Source organism: Calonectris borealis, chromosome 7 (genome assembly GCF_964195595.1).
Source record: "Calonectris borealis chromosome 7, bCalBor7.hap1.2, whole genome shotgun sequence".
NCBI lineage: Eukaryota > Metazoa > Chordata > Aves > Procellariiformes > Procellariidae > Calonectris > Calonectris borealis.
Window position 1 is genome coordinate 9865855 of NC_134318.1, and position 21056 is coordinate 9886910.

Here is a 21056-nt window from a genome sequence, read left to right on the forward strand (position 1 = left end):
AACAGTTTGACGGATTGATTTTGTTTTCCACTGTATTTTTAGTCCAATTCAGTAAGGGATTTTATCAGCAGTTGTGGCTGTACTTGCTTTTCTCCATCTGTTTTGCTAGCGAGCCTGCTTTCATAGAACAGCCCAGGTTGGAAGGGACCTCGAAAGATCACCTGGTCCGGCCTTTCGTGGGAAAGGGAGCCTGGATGAGGGATAGTCCCCACCACTGAAAGCAGGTCAGCAGGCACTGCAGGTGGCTAAAGAGCTGCTGCTGACAGGAGAGTAGGGAGGAGTTCAAGGCCAGAGCTCCTGAAAACAGAAATGCTCTCAGAGGAAGAGGTCACAAGATCCTCTTTTCCCTTTATATAAAACCAAACGTAAACCCCAACATTTCTATATTTTGGTTTTAGCTGTCATTGTAAGTAGCAACTGGTGGTGCGGTTTGCAGATTTTATTCTCAAGAGATTCCACGTTGCTTCCCAGTTGCCTGTCTTTGGTTTCTCCTTCTGTGGAGACAGAGCCAGGAGTTGGGTCATGACAATTTCTTTTTGCAAAGCGTATGTTGGCTATATTCAACAGGGATAATATTTCTGTGGTCCAAGACAAGGGTGGTTTCTGTGGTAAAGCGAAGTCTATGAACAGAAGTCAGTGTCTGGACACGTTTAAAATTGGTGCTTGGTGAGACACTTTGAAATAACGGACCACAGAAGTTTTTAGTTCTGCCCAGCATAAAACAACACGGATCAGACTCACCACCCATGGGAATCTTTCTGCGTACCGTGCCGGGCTGTGGTTCCACGCTGTGTGACCATCGATCACTTACCGCTTTGCTGTTGCTGCTGTACTTTATGCAGAATTGCTGACTTTCTGCACAGCATTCAGGCGCTGCGCCTGGGGGATAAGCAGGTTAACACGACGACGGCAAGGACAAGCCGCTGTCAGAGGAAAGAGGAGCCGAGCGCGGGCGGTCCCACCAGGTGGCGGTCGGCGGCAAGCCAACGCTGCGGGGCGCGGCGAGCCGCGGCTCCGCCTGCGCCCGCCGGACGGGAGGGCGCGGGGCGGCGGGGCGGCCGCCGTCCTGCGGGTGCGCGGGCGCGCCGCCACCCACCGGGCGGTAACGCCGTCTCGTGGAGGAGGCGGCAGAGAGAAGGGACATACAATATATATATATATATGCATCCCTAACTGAAGGGAGCGTGGAAGGGGTGCGTGAAGAATAATGCCAACTAACCCAGAGGTGCAGGGAAGGAACACCTGGTGTTGCTTTTTATCATTTCATGGTGCCAGAACTCAAACAAGCTGAAAGGCAATAAGTAATTTGAAGCAGTTTTAAATTGTTGGGGCATAAACTAATTGTGACAGACGTTGGAGAAGAATTTCCTTAGATTCATCGCTATATATCTATAAAACTTGTCCTCTAGTGGTGAGTATTCTCTATACAACCTTTCATTCTTTAAATGGACTGTGTAATTGCTTACCTCTGAATTCAGACTGAAGAATTCCTTCCTTGGAAAAATTAAAATATTTCATCTTATTTCATACACTTAGCTTTTTCCCTGGAATGTAAAGAATTTCATAAGGAAAAGTCATTATTCAATGGATTCTCAGCTGTAGGATGTTTTACAACTGTCCCATGCTGCTGCTGAAAGGGGTGATCCTACCTGCTCCCACATGCTGGTCTTTCTGTAGGCTTCGTGGCTGGCTGACCATGCTGCTGCATGGAAGGGAGGGAAAGAAGCGGACAGCAGCGCTCAGGCTCTCCTTTCAGCAGGGGCACCTGAGCTGTTCACTAGGCCATGGTCTGACTCTTCACCGGTATCGCCTGCTCCAGCTCCAGGACGGTCTCTGTATTACACATAGTCAGCTTTCCACATCACCTTCACGGGCCTTGTGTAACACTAGCAGTTACGCTAGCAGTGCTTATACGGCAGCTTCATGCTCCTATCCTATTAAAGGGAATGTGGCACCCATTCTCCTTCCTGCATCCCTCACGGGAGTGGAAAACTCGTGCTAAGCCATACTGCCTGGAGTTTGATTTCAGCAGCAGTCATGTGTTGAGTAGGCAGACTGCAAGAAGAAACAAACATTTGCATTGCAGGAGACAGAAAAGTTTTAACAACACTTTCAAAAGTAGAAGCGTGTAGTTTTGCCCCTACTTGGCTATCTTCCTACAGAGAAGCAGCTTCCTTCAGATCTGGTGCTTTGATTATGCAGCTATATACATGAAGGGACAGTTTAGTCTTAAAAACAGAAGGAGAGCTTGCAGTTCCCCTACCCCAACTCTGAAGAATCCTGACTCTTCAGCAGAGGTAGCCAGGCTAAAAATTGCTTCCTTCTCCTACAGTTGCTGTTTGCAGAGACAGCTGAAATGTCTATCTGTAGCTAACAGCCCTGGGCTATCATCCCTGGCAGTGACATGAGACAGGTATAATTTTATTTCTTTCTTGTGAGCACATACCATTTTCTTTGCTTTACTTAGGTGAATAGAAACACTACGCCTCACTGCCTTGTTACCTGTAACAGCCAGGCAGGCAGGTGACGGTGGAGAACGTAACTTGCCCTTTTGTGAGAGCGGCGAGCTGGGGCTGACCTGGAACAGGCTACCTCATCACAGCTGTTCTGTGGGGACATGTGCTGAACTGCTCCAACTGAAAAATAACTTTTTTCCCCAGCAAGATTAGTTTCCTGCTACAATTCAGCACAAGGGACCTCCTCTAATGAGCTTGTCTTACCTTTGTTTCCATAGGCTCTTTTTAGCCTCCAGTCCCTACTCTCCTTCAAGCAAGCATAGAGACACCAAGTATACAGAGGTAAGGGGAGAATTTGCACAGCAGTAAGTTGTTCTCGCTGCACTTCCAAGTCTATTCTGGAAGAAAGACGTACCCTTAGAAAGCAAGCTTACCTTGTAACAACACAAGAATAACTTAAAATGGGGTAGCTTGCAGCACTTAACACTTTTCATTAATCAGTAACAGCTAAAGTTAACTAATGCCTCCACCAGACATTGCAACGCCTCCGTTCAGGTACAGTCCAGTGCAGAGGTAGGGCTGGCTAACGCTCTGGGGCCAGGCACTGTCTGACCCGTGCTGAAGGGGGCTGAGCGTGAGGAGGGCTGCACCGCCCTCCGCAGAAACCAAAACCCTGAACGGGTGTGTGCAGCTCTCGCAGCGTGGTTTGCTCAGCTCCGGGTAGCCTGTCCCCAGGCAAACGCACAGTGCTGCTTCCTCTGACACTTCAGCGCTCTGTAGATGTTGGAAGCCAGCTATTAGCCGAGTCACTTCATGTATAGGCAAAGCCCTCTAAGTTCATCCCAGCTTTCCCATATTTACTGGATGATGAACGCAGAAGTTCAGCTGTACGTGGGTACTAACGCTGTTAGTATAAATCTTAATTTGTTTTTTAAACTCTGCAACATTTGTAGAGATTTAACACACGTTTCGTGTCAAAACACCATGGTTTTTATTTTCATATCCTTTTTGAATCAGGTTAAGCTGTAAACAATTTCTTTTTCAATCAAATACTGCCAGCTAGAATTACTTCCATTCAAGCATCACTGAAAACAAAAAGGGTATTTTTCCGTAAGTATAGGTTTTTTTTTTTAACCAATGTCACTTTATACAGAAACCAATAGCTAGATTCGATGCACCCTGATTAGTTATGTAAACAGATAACCCAAAAAAACCTCGTCAACAGAACTAATAAGTTGGTTCCTTCATAGAATGGAAATTAAAATCTCTCCCGACTTGAGGTTAACATGGTCAGGAGAAAAGAGTGTGGCACATAAATCCATCTAGGAGGTGTATAAATTGCACTGTATCTGAATTAACAAAGTTATGCATAATGAAATGCACGGTTTAAATTCATGCTAGAAAGCATTTTTCAATATGAAGTGGCAGCCAACTGGCAACCGTAACAGTTAGGTTCTGCACCATCATTTATGGCATTATAGATAACTATTACATATAGCATACTTTAAAACCCTGAAGGATTGTGTTACTTGAAACATTCTCCAGGCAGTCATTTGGTTTGAAACATTGGGAGAAAGACTAAAGAGCTTGCCATCTTATACCCATTATGGTACCTTTAACTTTTATGAAGTAGATCAGATATGATGCGTATTTCACAGTAACAAAGTTGCCTTAATGCCTTTTCTCCAACAGTAGGATTGTGTTAGATGTTTCTGCCCTCAGATCACCATTGTCCTGGTGGTTTTCCCTTTTCTTAAGTTTGGGTAACTACATTGAGCACTTTTCCTGGTTTTTAACTATTCATCAGTCCTTTCAGTATATCTTCGGAGAGTTCCAGCAGAGGGAGTTCAGGAGATGGGATGTCCAGGGGGGGAAGGTTGGGTATCGGAATGTCCTTTGCCTTCCCAGCAGCTGTTGCAAACTTCTGCCAAGTTGCAGCTGAAGAAGTAGTTTCTGAGTGTTGCTGCAGACCCCACAACTCTGACTTCTCGACAAAGTCAGCATCTACATCCAACTCCTTGTCTACTGGAGATTTTTGGAGTCTAGCTCTTTCTGCTTTTAACTGCTTATTCTCTCTCCTTAATCTCTCATTTTCAGCTACAAGAAATTCTATGTGCCGTTTCAAATCTGCAATTTTGGTTGCCTGCTCTTCTATTATTGTTTTGTCATCTTTTGGAGCTTTACTCCCAATACATGCTTCTACCGGCTCCTTTTTTTTCTGAAGGAGAAATAATAGTGTATCTGGGTCCCTGTCAAAGACACCCTGAATATCCTGTGGATGTTTCTCTGTGGAAGGGCTGTATTTCTGAGTAACAGGAACCAATACGTTTTGATCATCAGAGTCTTCAGCAGATGGCTTATAAGAAGTCTGAAGATGTGCAGCTATTTCCTTGTCAGCATTCTGCTGGGCTTTCAGCTTTTCCTCTCTCTTTGCTCTTTTCCACCTCTCCTGGATGAGCAGTAACTGTTTCATGTGACTATCCCTTTGTAATTCCAGTGATAGCTGAGCCTGAGTAAGAACAAGATTAAACAAATTAATTCGTGATCCTTAATTCCACCTGAATATTCATGCAAGTAAAGTTGCATGCATGTAAATATTTACATAAACAGCATCACAGCATGCCTGAGGGAGGGGGAGGAGCTTTTGTTATTCAGATACTAAATCCAACAAGAAGTGATCTCTGCTTGTACAATGCAACAGATCCAGATATGTCATCCAAATTTAGCATAACTACTAGTATTGCGAAGGAGTGAGTTAACATCTAGTCTTTCTGGTTTTTTGTTTGTTTGTAAGTCACTGACCAGGCTATGACAATACCTCTGAGCGGAGGCATTAGGAGTTTAACTGACCTATGACCAACACCAAGAAGGAAGAGATTCACTTGGCATGCACAGCCACATTTCAGCTAAATAACACAAATTATTTGTATGCTTCTGTGATGGTATCTGCGTAGGCATATTAGTAACACCCAACACTAAGCAGAAAAGTGCTCCAAGGCCAGATATTGACCCAAATGATTCAGCCATATTTAATGAAGGGGATGGCATGGTGATTAATAACTCACAGGAACCACCTGGGTAAGAGGCTACCATTTTTCTACAAGAATGACTCTTCGGAGGAAAGACAGATGTCCGATCTCCAAGGGTTATTTGCTTTGATAGTATTGGCTAAACTCAAAGCCTGCTGCTATAAAAGTGCTGAGCAGACTACACTACTACTTTCACAGATAGATTCGTGCAATGAATAAGGAAAGGTGTAGTGCTGTTGTTCCGGAGATCCCCCAGTCAGGATGAATAAAACCAAAATTACAGGCTGTAGATGAGACGCTCAGCTTTGTGTCTCAGCAAAACAACCTAAGTGCCTCACAGCAAAAGTTAAATATGAAACTAGTTTTATCACCTACTTGAAGATGCCTTGCAGACTAGAAACCATTGTTGGAGAACCCTTGGATGGGTTAGTAGTTCTCTTGTCCCTGCTCCACGTAAACTTGGAAAAACTCTCAAGGAAGACTAGCATCGCTGCACTTCTAAAACTCCTGGTGCTGTGACTGCGGGTTCAGAAAACTATGCAGAGGCGAACGCCCAAGAGAGGTATGATCAGTTAGGGCATAATATGACACACAACAGAGCTATGGCTGATTCTGGCGTCTGCTGCACTTTGGTCTCACCTGCTCTGACTGGGTCAGCTTCATAGCGTCTGTAAGGTATGCTGCAGAAGAGAAAATTGATAAACACTTAGGACAGGGTTACAAAACCTAAACGTTTCCATAAAAGCTAAGAAAAGGCTTTGGACCTCCTGTGTTGTGAATCCCCACATAAAAGCAGCAGTCCAGAGACAAAGTATTTACCAAGTTATAGTGGCTGGAAACACCTGCTTTTTTCAAAAGTCTGAAAAAATTGCTGTAAGATCATGTAATACATGCTACACCCTTGCCATGGCATCTTGTTGGCTCAGGTTGTTCCAATTTGTTTTTCAGAGGACGACAGCAGCCATTTCCAGAAAGTCCCAGAAGAATAACTTTCCCGTGAAGGGAAGAAACATAACTAAGGACCAGGCTTTTAACATACAAGCATTTTAAGACAAAATGTGGTAAGTAAAATCCTCCCGCCCATGGCACACCAGTATTATCAAGTCATGCTTTATAATTATATTCTTGATGAAGAGGTATAGTTCATAGTTCCCCACTTTTTTCATCAGCTTCCCCTCCAAAGCAGAAAAGGTGCTGGCTTTCAGTCAGCAGCACTTCAGACTTTGAGCATATCTTGCTAGTGCTGAAAATGATAAGATATAAGAAATTCTTAACCAAATTGGGAAGGATGAAAGATAATGGCACAGAATCATCAGATGAAGAAAAGCAATAAACATTCAATGCACTTCTGGGTTTTGTCTTGGTATATGAAGCGAAGAAAGCTAAAAAGAAAAGTCTGCCTATTAGAATGTAAGTGCTATCCCTCATTGCTCTGGGTATTCATAAATACCAAAGAAACTATCAGTTTCTCATTTTATGGGGTTTTCTAGTATTTATGAATGAAAAGTGAGAACGCCTGGTATCTAGGTTACGATGTTCGGAGTAGCCACTTATTTTGTCTCCACACAAGCTCTGTCACTGGAAACGTCCTACTTGTTGCATCAATTAAGACCTCCTCTTTTTTCTTCTGCCAAGCAGTTGCTGCACTGTCAGCCAGCTGACCGACTCCAACACAAATAATTGAGCATGTCTAGTTAAGTGGACAGGTAAATGCACAAAGTCTCACTTAGGAGAGGCTGTCAATTGCAGCGTCAAGGCCTGCCATGCAATCTGCTGTTTTCATGGAATCATAGAATCGTTAAGACCTCTAAGATCATCCAGTCCAACCGTCAACCCAACACCACCATGCCCACTAAACCATGTCCCTAAGCGCCACATCTACACATCTTTTAAATACTTCCAAGGACGGTGACTCTACCACTTCCCCAAGCAGCCTGTTCCAAGGCTTGACCACTCTTTCAGTAAAGAATTTTTTCCTAATGTCCAGTCTAAACCTCCCCTGGCGCAACTTGAGGCCATTTCCTCTCGTCCTATCGCTTGTTACTTGGGAGAAGAGACCAACACCGACCTCGCTACAACCTCCTTTCAGGTAGTTGTAGAGTGCGATGAGGTCTGTCCTCAGCCTCCTCTTCTCCAGACTAAACAGTCCCAGTTCTCTCAGCCGCTCCTCATCAGACTTGTGCTCCAGGCCCTTCACCAGCTTCGTTGCCCTTCTCTGGACACGCTCCAGCACCTCCATGTCCTTCTTGTAGTGAGGGGCCCAAAACTGAACACAGTATTTGAGGTGCGGCCTCACCAGTGCCGAGTACAGGGGCACGATCACCTCCCTACTCCTGCTGGCCACACTATTTCTGATACAGGCCAGGATGCCATTGGCCTTCTTGGCCACCTGAGCACACTGCCAGCTCATGTTCAGCTCATGTTTTGCTTGAGTTCTGGGAAAGCTGAGCTCATCACCTGTTCTTAGCTGTCCTGATTCAGACATTAGAAAAGGGAAGTAAGTAAACTTTTGTAAGCAAACATTTGTCTATGTATTTCCTTTTTCAACAGAGAAAGCAGGTGACTTCAGCTATGAAAGCAGTGAAGAAAATACAAAGTGTAAAGTGAAACTGGCTTACAGCAGGTCCCTAAACTGCAGTTTATGCATGACACAAGGTGTCGGCTTCATCTTGAGTCAAGAACTGCCTTCACAGTGATAACCACCCCCAATCAAAACAATTTTGGAAACGACTGGCTTTAGCTGCTCATATTAGAGAGAAAGTTTCCAAAAGGGTGCTTGATCTGGACTGAAAAACAGATTCACATTTTAAGAACAAAAAGAATATTTTGCAAGTAACTAGATATTCTACTTACATGAAGCACGCAAATCTAGAAACTGATTTTTAAAAGCTGGAATGTGAGAAATACCTACTTACCAGCAGCTTTTTTGTGACAAGAAATTGCTTCTTCATATTTCCCTGCTGCCAACAAACGGTCTGCTTTTCTGCTCTGCTGGTGAGCCTTAAAATAAAGCGAGCATTATATCAATAAGGGTTTACCGACAAATAGTTACACCTGTTTTAAAGGTAATCAGTACATCTGAGAAACTGTACTGATTCCAATTCTCAGGCTTTTAGGCTCCCACTCCCTTCCAAGCTTTATAATTTGATTTCTTTTTTAATACTACCTTACAAGAATCCATACTGTACAGCTAAGAACTGAAGTTTGTTAATGCAGCAAAGATGGTGTGTACACAACAAAACCCTTTTGAAGCTGTTCCTCAGAAAGTACATGTTCTCCTTTATAGGCAGGCATTCACTGTAGTTGTGTAAAAAGACCAGTAGGGCCATAAGAAGTTATGAGAAGCTGTAAGTATTTATAACCAATTCACCTGGCAGAATGCAAGATATTTGAATTATGTTACAGCTGGTTTGACATTTTCTGCTGCCCCATGCCCAAGAGGCTTTGCCTCTTGGGTGAAGAAATTGCAAAAGATCTTGGGTTTTTTGTTTGCAGCTTACACCAATTAATGGAAGCAGCACAGCCATAGTTAAAGATATCAAAGTCACGTTGTTGCTGTACAACAGTTAAGTCTATACTAGCATTTGTAACCCACTAAGGTAAACCACTAAGGTAGACTAAGGATGTTGCTGAAAGCAAGCAATTGATGCAAGTATTTGCATATGCTCAGTGAGAAACTGTATTGCATAACCAGCACTGCAACATTCATGAAAGCAAGTCTTTTTGTCTTACTACAAGACATGAATTTTATGGTCCTTCCTCCAAGACAAGCTATGTAATATGAAAGGCTACAACCACTAACCGGCAAGGCTGTCAGTAACACAGATTATTCATGACTACTTTACTATACGTTGAGTTTGAAGTAAACAGACATCAAGTACCGGGCACTGACTCTGTGAAACAATACAAGACACTCAGGAATCTGAAGAAAGTGTTTGCCCGTTTCTTTGTTTTTTTAAGATTACTGTTTCTCAAGAGAGCCTTTACCAAATCCATACTGACTGAACCTGTAGGGGAGACAGACCTGAAAGCCTGAAATCTGCCTCTGTAATTCTGTCTCTGATCCATACAAATTCTCTATTCCCTCCCTTCACCCAAATAAAGGCATAAAACATATCAGACTTCAGATGTTTGGTGAATATAAGTCACCGACTCACTTTTAAGCATGTTCCAGGATCAACATAAAAATGAGAGCATTTGTCCATATCCTCAGACGCTGGTTCCCTACAGGCCTTATGGAATTATACTTTTCTCTGTCTCCTACAGCCTTGGAAGAAGCATCGAAGGTCAGATAATCCAGACAGGATGGTAACATGATTCTATCAGGACTAACATGATACTTATACTAACAGCCATTTTAAAAATAAGTTCCAAAATGCAGATCAAGTTCTTTGTCATCTTTGTCCTCCAAATTGACATATCACCTACAGTGTTATAGTAAGTTCAATTTGCTACCAGAATTTTAGCAGCTCTGACAACACAGAAGAGAATGACTTCTACAGAAAACACTCTTTTGGGCAACAGCTGTTCTTAAACAATCCCTAGCAGTTATATCACTGCATTTGGACATTTGGCTTTTCTAAAACTGATTTCATATGCTAATATGGAGTGTTCTAAAAAAAAAAAACCAAAACCAAACAAAACCCAAACCCCCCCCCACACAAAAACCTCTCCTTGATTTTTCACAATGAAAATTTCAGTTATATTCTTCTTCCTCATGTTCGTTCAATCCTCATAGCATTGTCAGCATTCCGTTTCTTCTGCCCTGAGGTTAAATTATCTCAGAAGAGTAAGCGTTTTTCTATTGAAAAATCATCTATTTTATTGCCTTTTTCTATGGACTCCTACAAATGACACAGGCTGGAAAGATAAACTTATTTCCCACGGGAATGAACAAACAGTATCAGCTCATATAGAGCCATCTCCTCAGTTATTCATGGCAGCTCATCCAGTTACAAATTAGCTATGTCATGGACATAAAAACACCTGAGCTAGCTCCTTGCAAAACAATTTTTCAATAAATTAGTATTGATACAGCTGCTTCTGCAAACTGTATGGGCAGGTCTAAAAAAAAACAGGGAAAGAGGAAACAGGGTAGCTAGAGACAGAAGAGCTAAGAAAGCAATTCAACAAGCCAGGGGCCTGGTTCCATTTATTGGTTTCTACATACAAGAATTTGAGTTTGATTGTTTTCAAAGGTTATTTGCATATGTTTTAAACTATTGGAGCATGATCTTACTGAAATCACTTAAGCACATGCAGAACATTTGAGAACAGTCAGATGTTATTTGATTGAGCAATTAAATTATTTCCATTCTCAATTAACTCCCAGTGAAGCTGAAGGGAGTCTGAAGAAGTTGGGCTAGACTGTGAATAAAATTAGGAAAACAACAGTCCAGAGATGCTAGCAAAAAGAAAAGCTACGATTCTCTGATTACAAGGTCAAAATGCCTTTTTTGCTGTTACATCAAAATATATGGATGTCAGGCTATCTTGCTCTGATGCAGAGCACCAGACTTCCCCAGTGGAAACAAGAGGAACCACAGCAGAAAAAAAAAAAATATCAGTGTTTCAGCACAGCCTTGTGTGAGAAAGCTAGGTGTTTTGCAGTCAGTCATGGGGGAGGAATTCCTCATTTTGTATGTTTTCCTGCCAGCTTGACAAGGAAATCTTTACTTTATTCCACCCTGTGAGTGTTTGTTCCAATTAGTTGATTGTGCAAAGACCAAGGAATTTCTCCCATTTTCACGGCAGATTATTCATCACCAGCAGTTTGAAGAAATTAGTGGTGCTGTTTCCTAGCAGCAAGTGATGAAGCTGCAACAGAAGTACTTGGATGCTTAATAGTCACATATCATGGATAAGGTCCTACATCTTGTCTAGTCTGCTGGTTTATTCTTAGCGCTCGGTTACACTTAGCCACATAGCATTCAACCATTGTTAGCAAATCTATTTTGAACTCAGAGTGGCCTGTATCCCATTATAAACCTGGCAATGGAAGAATTGGTCCTATATCACAAAGTGAAAAAAATGGCTCTGAAGTTTATCCCTGGTCTGATGTCATGCTAGAGGAAGGTGTTTACACCAACAATTCTGGAGCTGCTGTGCTGGTTCCCAACAGATTCAGGCAGGACTGCTTTGACTTCGGTCCTGCTGCTGTGATGATTAGAGAAACAGCTGCTGCATAACTGCAGTGGGTTTATATATCTGATTTATCTTTCCTCTTCCAGTTGCAGTGCTGGAAATAAATGTAGGATGTGGTGTAAGAATAATTATAATTTATTAACAAGCTATGGAATTGAAGGGGGGGAAGCAGTTTGACAACTACTTCCAGATGTCCCTCCCAATCCAGACGAGCAGGAATTCCCAGTAGGCAATTGGACAGGTGTAACAACTTGACTCTCATAAGAGGAAGCAGGTGTGAGTGAAGGATGACCAAGCTAAAAAGCTTCCTCACATTGCTCTAACATATTTGGTTCATAGGGATTTGCGTATGCCTTGTTGTGTCACTTGAACCACTCTGGATCAACTAGAGAAGCAGGTAAGCTAGACAACTTTCCTCAAATTTTCCAACTGCAGCTGAGATGTTAAGGGATGATACCTGCATTTGTAAGTTTGTACTGCTATTCCAAAGAAATGTTTCTATTTCATTCTCCACCCAACTAAGCCAAACCATTGACTATGTAATCTCTGAGCAACAGTATAAAAAAAATAATCAACCAACCTTCTAAAACAGCAATGCAGGTCTCTTCTTTGCCTAGAACTTTCTTTAGCAGCCCAAAAATTAACACCCAACTTATATTTTTGGAATATAAACTAGACAATTACACGACTGCAGGCCATGAGATATGAAGCCATAAGGCCCACTTGCCAGATTTCTTACCACTCCCTCAAACATAAAAATAAAAATGCTAGTTTTCTTTCTAGAGATCACGCATCGTTACAACTTAAAGGATTACCACCATATGAGCCTAGCTTAGGTTGTGGGGGGAGGGGGAAAGCTGCTGCTTTCCCCATATGATTCCAGTTGATGGCTAGCTATTATAGAAAGAAGAGTAACAGGAAAAAACCTGCTTGATCCTACAATATTTTTAAAAGGTAGATGTAGTACTACTCATTTTCAAATAGGCTGAGTCTACTACCCTCTCCTAAGAGTTGTAATTCGCAACAGTTCTCCTGTAGCCGAGATAGAGTCTTGTGTATGTTTTGTTTTCCTTTGTTGCCCTAATGGGAACAGCTCTTCAGTGGACAAAGCCTTGCACAAGATGTTAAGCTTACAGCTGCCTTTGTTCGTTGTAAGGGACTCTGATTATGAATCACAGATTACAGTGCCTTACTTACTAATAAAGTTACAAATGAAGGCAGGGAAACCCAGCTGCTAAAATGATGGGGCCTGAGAAAAGCTAACTGCAAAGAAGCTCTGTCTAATATACCAGTTTGTAACTGTCTTAAGTGAAACCACTGTTTGCTGCTAATATCATCTATTTTATGCTATGAACTGTGAATACCAGTTATCTTTGCCAGAAAGGATCAATACCTATGCTTTCTTACTGCTGAAAGCAAAGATGAAGGAGTTTTTTTTGAGAGATGAGGGATCTGTTTGGGGATTTGTTTCCTTAAGGTTGCAGAGCTGTTTTTCTAAGAATGTATATGGGAGAAAGGAAGAGTCAGAAAGTGCACATTGCATTGCTTCCATATTGTATGAAAGAGTGCTAAGTATCTTCCATGTGGATGTTTACAGCAGCAGGCCACAAAGGGTGGGATGAGGTGGTGCACCATTGTTCCCCCCAGCCCACAAACACTCTTGTCAGTGCTACACACACAGAAGTCTCTTTCAAACCCATTCTTACCAGGAAATAGTGAACTTAGAAGGGTTTGAATGCATATGTCTGCATATGCATGGAAAAATGGAATGAAGAGAGAATACAAGTGGAAAACTTGACCTGAGAGGTCCAAGAATAAACTATGGCCATCCTTTTTTTTTTTTTAAATTAAAAAAAAAGGTGCAACCATGATGAATAAGACTTGGGGTGACTATGGAAAATGCTTGTATTTACAGGCAGTTACACTAAAAGCAAAAATAATAAAGAGTTGTACTGTAACATGCTAATTAATGGGAATATATTTGCCACTAAGCCTAAGGAAATGGTAATGTGTAGCTTTATCAACAGAAGCAAGCCCCCTTAAAAATACTCCTTATATTCTGTAGAGAAAGATAGAGTTGACTGAAAGAGAAACAAAAAATGGCAGAACCCATTGTGGCTGCTCAACCAATACCACTAGCCACATGTTAGCTCAATTTTCTGTCTTTGAAAGCCTGTACTTAGCAAGGTTGACAGAACAATGACTTAACTGTAAATTACAGGTTAGTGTGACTATAGAACAACCCAAGTATGAAACTCTCATGAGAATGTATTCTCAATATTAACAGACTCCTCACTCACTTTGTATTGAACTGTAAAGATGTTGAAGTTCAACTTGCTTGTAAGCAATAGTATTAGAATTTAAATAGATGGGCAGACAAGCAACCAGTTGTTTAGCCAACCAACATTAATTCACTGAATAGCTCTAATTGACTACGCGTGTGTTCCCAACCTATTCCAAATTTAAGATAAAATGGTTAGTCTGAGTTCCTCACCATGCAAATGCAATTAAGAGATCTGGAATGAAACCAACTCACATTCACACTGGAGTCTTCAAAACCCCATACAGGCGTAGCTGCAGCTCTTTCCCGGATCACCTGCAACTTCATTAAGGTGTGGTATCCTTTTACTTAATGCATAGTCAAATCAACCTCATTCTCTTCCTTTTCATCCATTTAGTATGATAAAAGCACTAAATGCTTCAACTTGTTTGTCAGAGCCATTTTGTATCCCTACAATTCTCAGCTGCTTTCGTAATGCTTTTCTTGTCCCTGTATATAGTGCTGCAGCTGGTACTACAAAAGTCTTGGTAACTGGAGGTTATAAGCTAAATGAGAACAATTCCACTGCCCTGATAATAAACAAAAACAATCTGGCCTCCTATATGTAGCTCTAAACCACATGGCTTAAGCTGTTAACAGCAACTGAGCTACCCCTTAGTAGGGACAACTGAATCATCACAACAAATGGTCCCGTAAACAAACTATTCCAGGAGCAACAAGTTCAAACAATTGGGGCAGAAAGACTTCAGCCTGCTGCCTCCCTGGGCCTCTATGAGATGGCTTCATTTGGGTCTTTAAACTGTTAGGCATGCTTACTCAGAGCTGAACTGCAAAGCCTGACGATATGCAAGTAATGCCAGCGTGACGCTGCATAAAGGCACTGCTGGTAGGTACCGAAACAGCATAGATACCAGCGAGGAAATAATACTTCTGTCAACCACCCGTAGCTTAGCTAATTATGTTCTTGACTGGGAGCTACTGCAAGTTGTTATATGTGCAACATGGAACAGTTTCGTGTTGTGCTCTAATAGTAGTTATACAACTGAATACAACATTGTCGAGCTTTTCCAAGGAGGCTATTACTGATCTGGCTGTTCAGCTGAGTATCTGATGCATTACCTCAGCACCTCCAGTCACTTTACTCAAACAGATATGCTGCTGCCTCTGTGGGTTCACACCTTACGTTTCCCTTAGCTGAAATGAATGGCCCATATAGATCATGTTACTGGGAAAAACAAGACAAGGCTTCCACCACTGTGGTAAAAACAGACTTTGCGTTAGGGATGTCTATATAATGATATTTCCACTTTTATTACCTAAAAGCTTGTTTTCTCTAGTTTGAGTTCAGAATTGAGTGCATCTGCCTCTCTTTTTTTTTCATTTTAGATTGGATGAGTAAGTATAGCATCTTTCAGGTTATGCTTTATTTAAAAAAAAAAACCAAACAAACCCAAACTGGATTCAGTGGATGTTTCTGTAGATTAACATAATATTCCTGTTTTTCCAATCAAAATAACAGAGGTGCAGGCTGCATTAAGTCTCAGACACACTGGCCCATGTGGTTTAAATCCTTTGGTCTCTGGTAAACTTTCATAGATGCTTTCTATTTTCTCCTTCTACTCTTCTATATTGCATATTTATTCTGCTTGTTACTTTGCTCTCGTGTGGATGTAATATTCACCTCACTTCTAAACCATTTCTTAAAGTAGACCATGGATTGACTTGCAAAGGAATGGTTGCTACCAATGTCTTACAGCATTAATCTTAAAAGCTTCCATTATATGAGATTCTTGCAATATATATTTTGTTGTGTTATTCTCACTCCAGCCACTGGTCTGTGCTTTCTGCTTTTCATCAAAACAACAGCTCTTCAAGCTGGGTCCCTTACACTTCAAGAAAGTTATAGGCAACGGATATTCACCAACTTTTGGATTGTATTTTATTATAAGCCATATAAAGTGCTACTACCTGGTAGGAAGAATACAAGGTAGAGGTGGTATAGCTCCTTAGCAAATATTCTTTAGGAAGATACTGAGATATTAAAGTAGAATCTGCAGAGTTATGAAGTCCTGGATGTTGGACTCTGTTCAATGAGCAAGTTTCCTTTTTAGTCTCGAGGTTGATACTATTTGCCTCATATTTTTACTGTGTTACTTCCAACCTTCTGATGGTCAGTAGTGTGCTGTTGTATTCTTAACTGATACGTTTTGCTCCTATACCTACGGTTAAAATTATTGCTGGATGCGAGATCAGAATTCTTTGCCTCAACCAGATGGCAGTAGGAATTGCCCCTACAGTAGGTAGCACAGAGAAGCTCTTAACTGCATTTTTTTAATTTTAACAGAGCATCTTTTCTTATGAGACTTACCTTCATGCTTTTGCATTAAAAGTTTTAATCTGTTAAAGAATGTTGAGATGTCTTAGTCTATGGCACTGGATTATGTGTGAAACAAGTGTTCAGCTGGACTAGATATCTGCTATATGGTTGCCTGCAGGTGCAGAGACTGCACTTACTCCACATCAGTTTTAAGTTCCACAGCACAACCTAAAAATTTTATTTGTATGATTGAAGAACAGGCTTCCTTGTTAGTAAAAGCATAAGAATCAGGGCTTTAACCCATTCTTTCAAGATTAGATGATGTTTCTCATCTGCAAAGCATACAGTACACTAAGGGGGGGAGAGGGAAGGAGGGAAAAGGGCAAGAGGAAGAGACAGAATGAACGCTCAAGTGGCAGAGATGCCCCAAAACACTTTCCCATGGCTCTGACAACTCAGACAATGGCAACAGATTTTGGAAAAGTTGTTTCAATTTATTCCTAAATGAAGTATCACTGGATACAATGAATACCTTGAGGACAGCTCAGTGGAAAAAAAAAATCAAATCAGCAGTTAGTATTGTAGCACAAGCCCTAGAAAGGTTAAAAGAAGGAAAGATGGGGTTAGGCTTGGCATGATTATTTGTTAAGCATGAAACAATGGCACAGGAGGTGTACAAAAAGATAAGAATAACGTTAAAAGGAAAAATAAAAAGGGGTCTGAAGAACTAAAGCCCAAATTCTAAAAAGATAGGTCCATTTCTCATTGAAGTCACTAGGCCTGAAGGTCAAAGATTAAAACTTCCATTAAACAAAAACCACTGTAGTTACAGGTTTGTTTTTTTTTTTTAAAAAAAACAGACCTGGAAAGCAAATTGTATTTGTCTAGTGCCATCTACAGAAGTAAATCAGTGAATTAGGGAAACCAAAATATAATTAAACTTAAGAAAAAGAAGTATCATTGATAGTTTAAGGCATTAAGACCCAGATGCATAAAGATAAAATATTATTTTGAGGGAAATGTATCTTTCAGAAGGTAGAAAAAGAATGTAATTGAAGTCAGCAGAATACAACAAGGTATGGCATGCCACCTGTAATTAGGAAGGCTAAGCAAATAGTCAAATATATAAACAATAACAGAAACTGAAAACCACCAATACAAGTGATTAAGTGCAGTTGGTGTGCTACATGTTGACAGAGAAATGGAGACATTAGGATACTGCAAAACTACTACGGAATTTCTTTTTTTGTCAGATCAGCTCCCCAGGAAAATCAGGACAGTATCGATGCTTTCCAGTAACTAAGACTAGATGCTCAAATACACAACTAATGAACAAGTTTTACAGGACAAAGCAACATCCAACAATTGTAGCAAATTCTAATGAAAAGCCTTAACTAAAGAAAAATCAATTTCACAAAAATTAGCAAGCCATGATACACTGAAAGAAGGAAAACGTCTTGTACTTAAGTCATTGATAGCAGATAAATAAGTGTTAACAACTAGTGTATACAAAAGCACTTTGTAGTTTAGGGTTTTTCTTGTTTGGTTGTTTCCTCCCCGCCCCCCCCCCCCCCCCCGATGGTTTGGCATCTTTGAAAAAGTTGTGCTTTTCCAATCCACAGGAACTAGACTTAGGTAAGAGAATAGATTTATAGGAGAAGTAAGTGAAATACATGACACCTGGATAGTATCAAAAATTAAATGAACATTCTTATATTGGAGGTTGGCACCTTCCCTGAATGTTGTTCCAAATCTGAAACTCAGCTGCAGAGAGGGACTGTGAATACAAGAAGAGCTTTGCAAAACTCTAGTTACTCCCTCATGTCCTTGTAAAAATGTAGGTATGTTCTAACCATGGTACTGTACCCATTCAAGCTCTTGTCATGAAGAGTTTTCATGGTGCTTGACACAACCTGAGAAGACAGGTCATTTTTCTATATAAGATGATCCACGACTATATTGTGCAGCAGTTTCAGGAAAAGATTTTGTATTTCAGGATACTCATTAAAAGGGAGTAGCAACATATGCACAGGCAACTTCATAATTTTCTGTACAGAACTATATAAGGCAACTTTTTTCCTGTATCATCCATTATGCAGAAGTGTCTTGATCTTATTGTTAGCCTGGTGTTAGACAGGTGTGATAACTGCACGCTCCTGTTGTGGTCAGAGGATCATTAACCAGGCTTTAGTCATATTCTTGTTACTCCTACAATCCTTAGTAAGTGGTCTCAGTAAGACACACTACTAACTGGTGACATCTGCACTGCCATAAAGTTGCTACTTTCAGCCATTTACTAATGAATATTCAATTATCATTTTCTCCTTAGATGCTCATGTACTAGATCTACTTTTAAAAAGATTTTTACAGTGTCTGTGAAATAGCTATAGTTTATCCCTCCTGCATTACTGTGCTGCAAGTTTATCTAACTTTAAACCCACTACATCAACAAGTTACAAGAGCTTTCTACTTCCTGCTGTTCCTTATTTCAATCAGGCTTCCACTATACAGAGTAAAAAGTCTGAGACAGCATGACGCAGACATACCCAGAGTGGTTCTGCACCATCGGTTCAGATCCAAATAGACCATCTTCCTGCTAGACTGTCATCCCTAATTCCATGGGTGGTCTGCAATGCCAATTTTACAAGCCTTTCTGAAACTAGAGAGAGCAATCCAGAAACACCTGACTGACTCTGTATAGAGCAGGCAAGGGTTTGTCAGGGCTGACACCATGCTGGAGCAAATAAGCTTTGATTAAAAACTAAACTGACACAAGTCTCCAAGTTTTGCATGGCAATGTCTAAACAATTTCTGGATCAAACTCATTCCTGGAAGCACTACAGCTGTATTCCTGGTGTGCTGCTCCTGGCTAATTGGACTGCTGGACCAAAGCTAGTTTTCTAAGGGAATGCTCTGTGTATCACTGCATCTGAGGCATAGTCAAAATACAGCTTTGATAAAACCCACAAGGCTGCAGAGAATTAACCGTTCTTGACCCTAGATCTTGTCTATGTGACAGAAACCTACCAATTTAGGCTGTTTAAAATCCGATTAGCTTCTGTGAAAATGCATTTTTCAGACATCTATGTTTCAGTTAAACTTCCATAGTCATTTAGTTTAAGCAGAGTAATTACTGATGTAAGATTTTAAAGCATTTCACCTTCTGAAATTAGAAGAAGCATCTAGTCAGTAGTGGGCCCTGGTAAGTCTCTCAAACTCTTTAAACTCCCATAGATATGGCCTGTGTCATCTAAACGCTTCCTTCCAGAACTTCCCTCGTCCCTTGTGTTTGCAACTTGGGCCAGACTTAACACGCACCCCCCCCCAAATGTAAACATGCCGCTACACGCACCCCTGCATTGTTTCCTCTCCCGCAGTGCTCCCAGCTGCCCCCGGGCACGGAGCAGCCCAGCCCCCGCCGTGTGCCGCACCAGCCGCGGGCCCTGCGGGAGCTCCCGTACAGCAGTGGGGCAGCGCTGCGCGCCCGGCCATCGCTTCCCCCGCCTCTAGATACCGGACCGGACTGCGGCGAGTTCAGCCCCCACCCCCCGGAAATCGCCTCAAGTCCGGGACAGCCGCTCGCCCCGCTCCCCTCCAGCCGGGCCAGGGCCCGGTGCCGCCGCGGCAGGGCCTGGCGCAAGCCCTGAACAGGTGCTGTGAGGGAGGGGGAATGAAGAGGGGGGCGGAGAGGGCCCTATTTGCTATTCAAGTCGCGCTTCTCCGTCCGGTTACCCACCGGTAAGAGGGGAGGAGTGTCACCCTCTCCCCGCCGCGGGCGCTCGCCGCCGCCTGAGGGCCGAGAGCGGCGGCAGGACCGGCTGACAGGACGCCCCCCCTGCCCCCCGCGGCCGCGCGCTCACCAGGTTGAGGGGCCCCTCCATCACTTCCATGGACGGCGGGGGCTGCGGGCACATGGGCGCGGAGGCGGCCTGCTCGCCGCTCCCGGTGCCGCCGGCGCCGCTCCTCCCGCGTCCCCGCCCCGGCGGGTTGTAAACACGGCGGCCGCTTCCGCCCGGCCCGTACCGGGCGGCGCCTCGCGAGAGCCACCGGGTCGCGCGAGACTCGGGGAGCGTCGCCGGGGCAACGGGCGCCGCTCTTGGCCCCGCCCCGCCCCTCCAACGGCCGTCCTCGCGCCGCCCCAACGGCCGTCTTCCCGCCCGCGGGTGCGCGCGCCGGCGGCGGCTATCCCTGTGCCCCGCTGAGGGGAGCGCGGGGGGCTCGGTCCGAGGGACCGGGTGAGCGGCCTCCGAAAGGCGGAGAGGTAGCGCCCGCTGCGGGGCATGGCCACAAACCGGGGGAGGGCGCCGCGCCCATCGCAGGGGGGCACACAACCGTGATGTCTTTCCCTTTTTTTTCCCTTTATTCAGCGCTGCGTGTGGCACAGGTCGTCGGTCTGTAAATGCGTGGGGTTTCTGTGAGGAAAAAAGCACCCAGCACGGTCATGAAGCGTGGTGGTGAAAGCACCCATCGCCGCAGGGCAGCAAGGTCGGTGCCGGTATCAGAGAGGTCACGCAGGCGAGCCACAGACACGAGTGACAGCGAGAAGCGCCCTTCCATTGCAAAGGTGCAAAACCAGCTCCTGCCCTGGAGAGTTTAGGTCTCCCCTGAGGTGTGTTATCCAATACAAGCAAAGGTGATGGGGTCCGGGCTGTTATTTCAGCCCTGGGCACAAAGCTGGTCAGGAGGGTGGCTGGTTCAGCTCTCTCTCTGAGAGGGAGAAGAAACTGCTATTGCTCCTCGTGGCTCTTCATTGCAGGAATTGCAGTATATGGAAACAGGTGACAATGACAGTGATACCAAAATTGCCGTATCACCATGTATGTGCTAAC

The 21056-nt window shown here is 43.0% G+C and overlaps 1 protein-coding gene across 9 annotated transcripts; it reads right to left on the minus strand.

Moving 5' to 3' along the window:
• Positions 1–1067: 1067 nt before the first annotated feature.
• On the minus strand, positions 1068–20256 carry NRBF2 (nuclear receptor binding factor 2). 9 transcript variants are annotated; one of them, XR_012674255.1, is made up of 7 exons: positions 20088–20256; positions 8401–8485; positions 6125–6165; positions 4070–4965; positions 2721–2854; positions 1467–2607; positions 1080–1287 (listed from the first exon to the last, which is right to left on the minus strand). XR_012674255.1 is itself a non-coding variant. In XM_075154264.1 (4 exons), exons 1-4 carry the CDS (start codon positions 20139–20141, stop codon positions 4249–4251), a joined length of 897 nt encoding a protein of 298 aa, XP_075010365.1. In that variant the 5' UTR covers positions 20142–20256; the 3' UTR covers positions 3424–4248. The 9 variants fall into 9 exon arrangements, 2 of the variants coding, with proteins under 2 accessions (XP_075010365.1, XP_075010366.1); XR_012674254.1 differs by having other exon boundaries at positions 1467–2647; XR_012674253.1 differs by having other exon boundaries at positions 1081–1287; positions 1467–1544; positions 1650–2854.
• Positions 20257–21056: the final 800 nt, after the last annotated feature.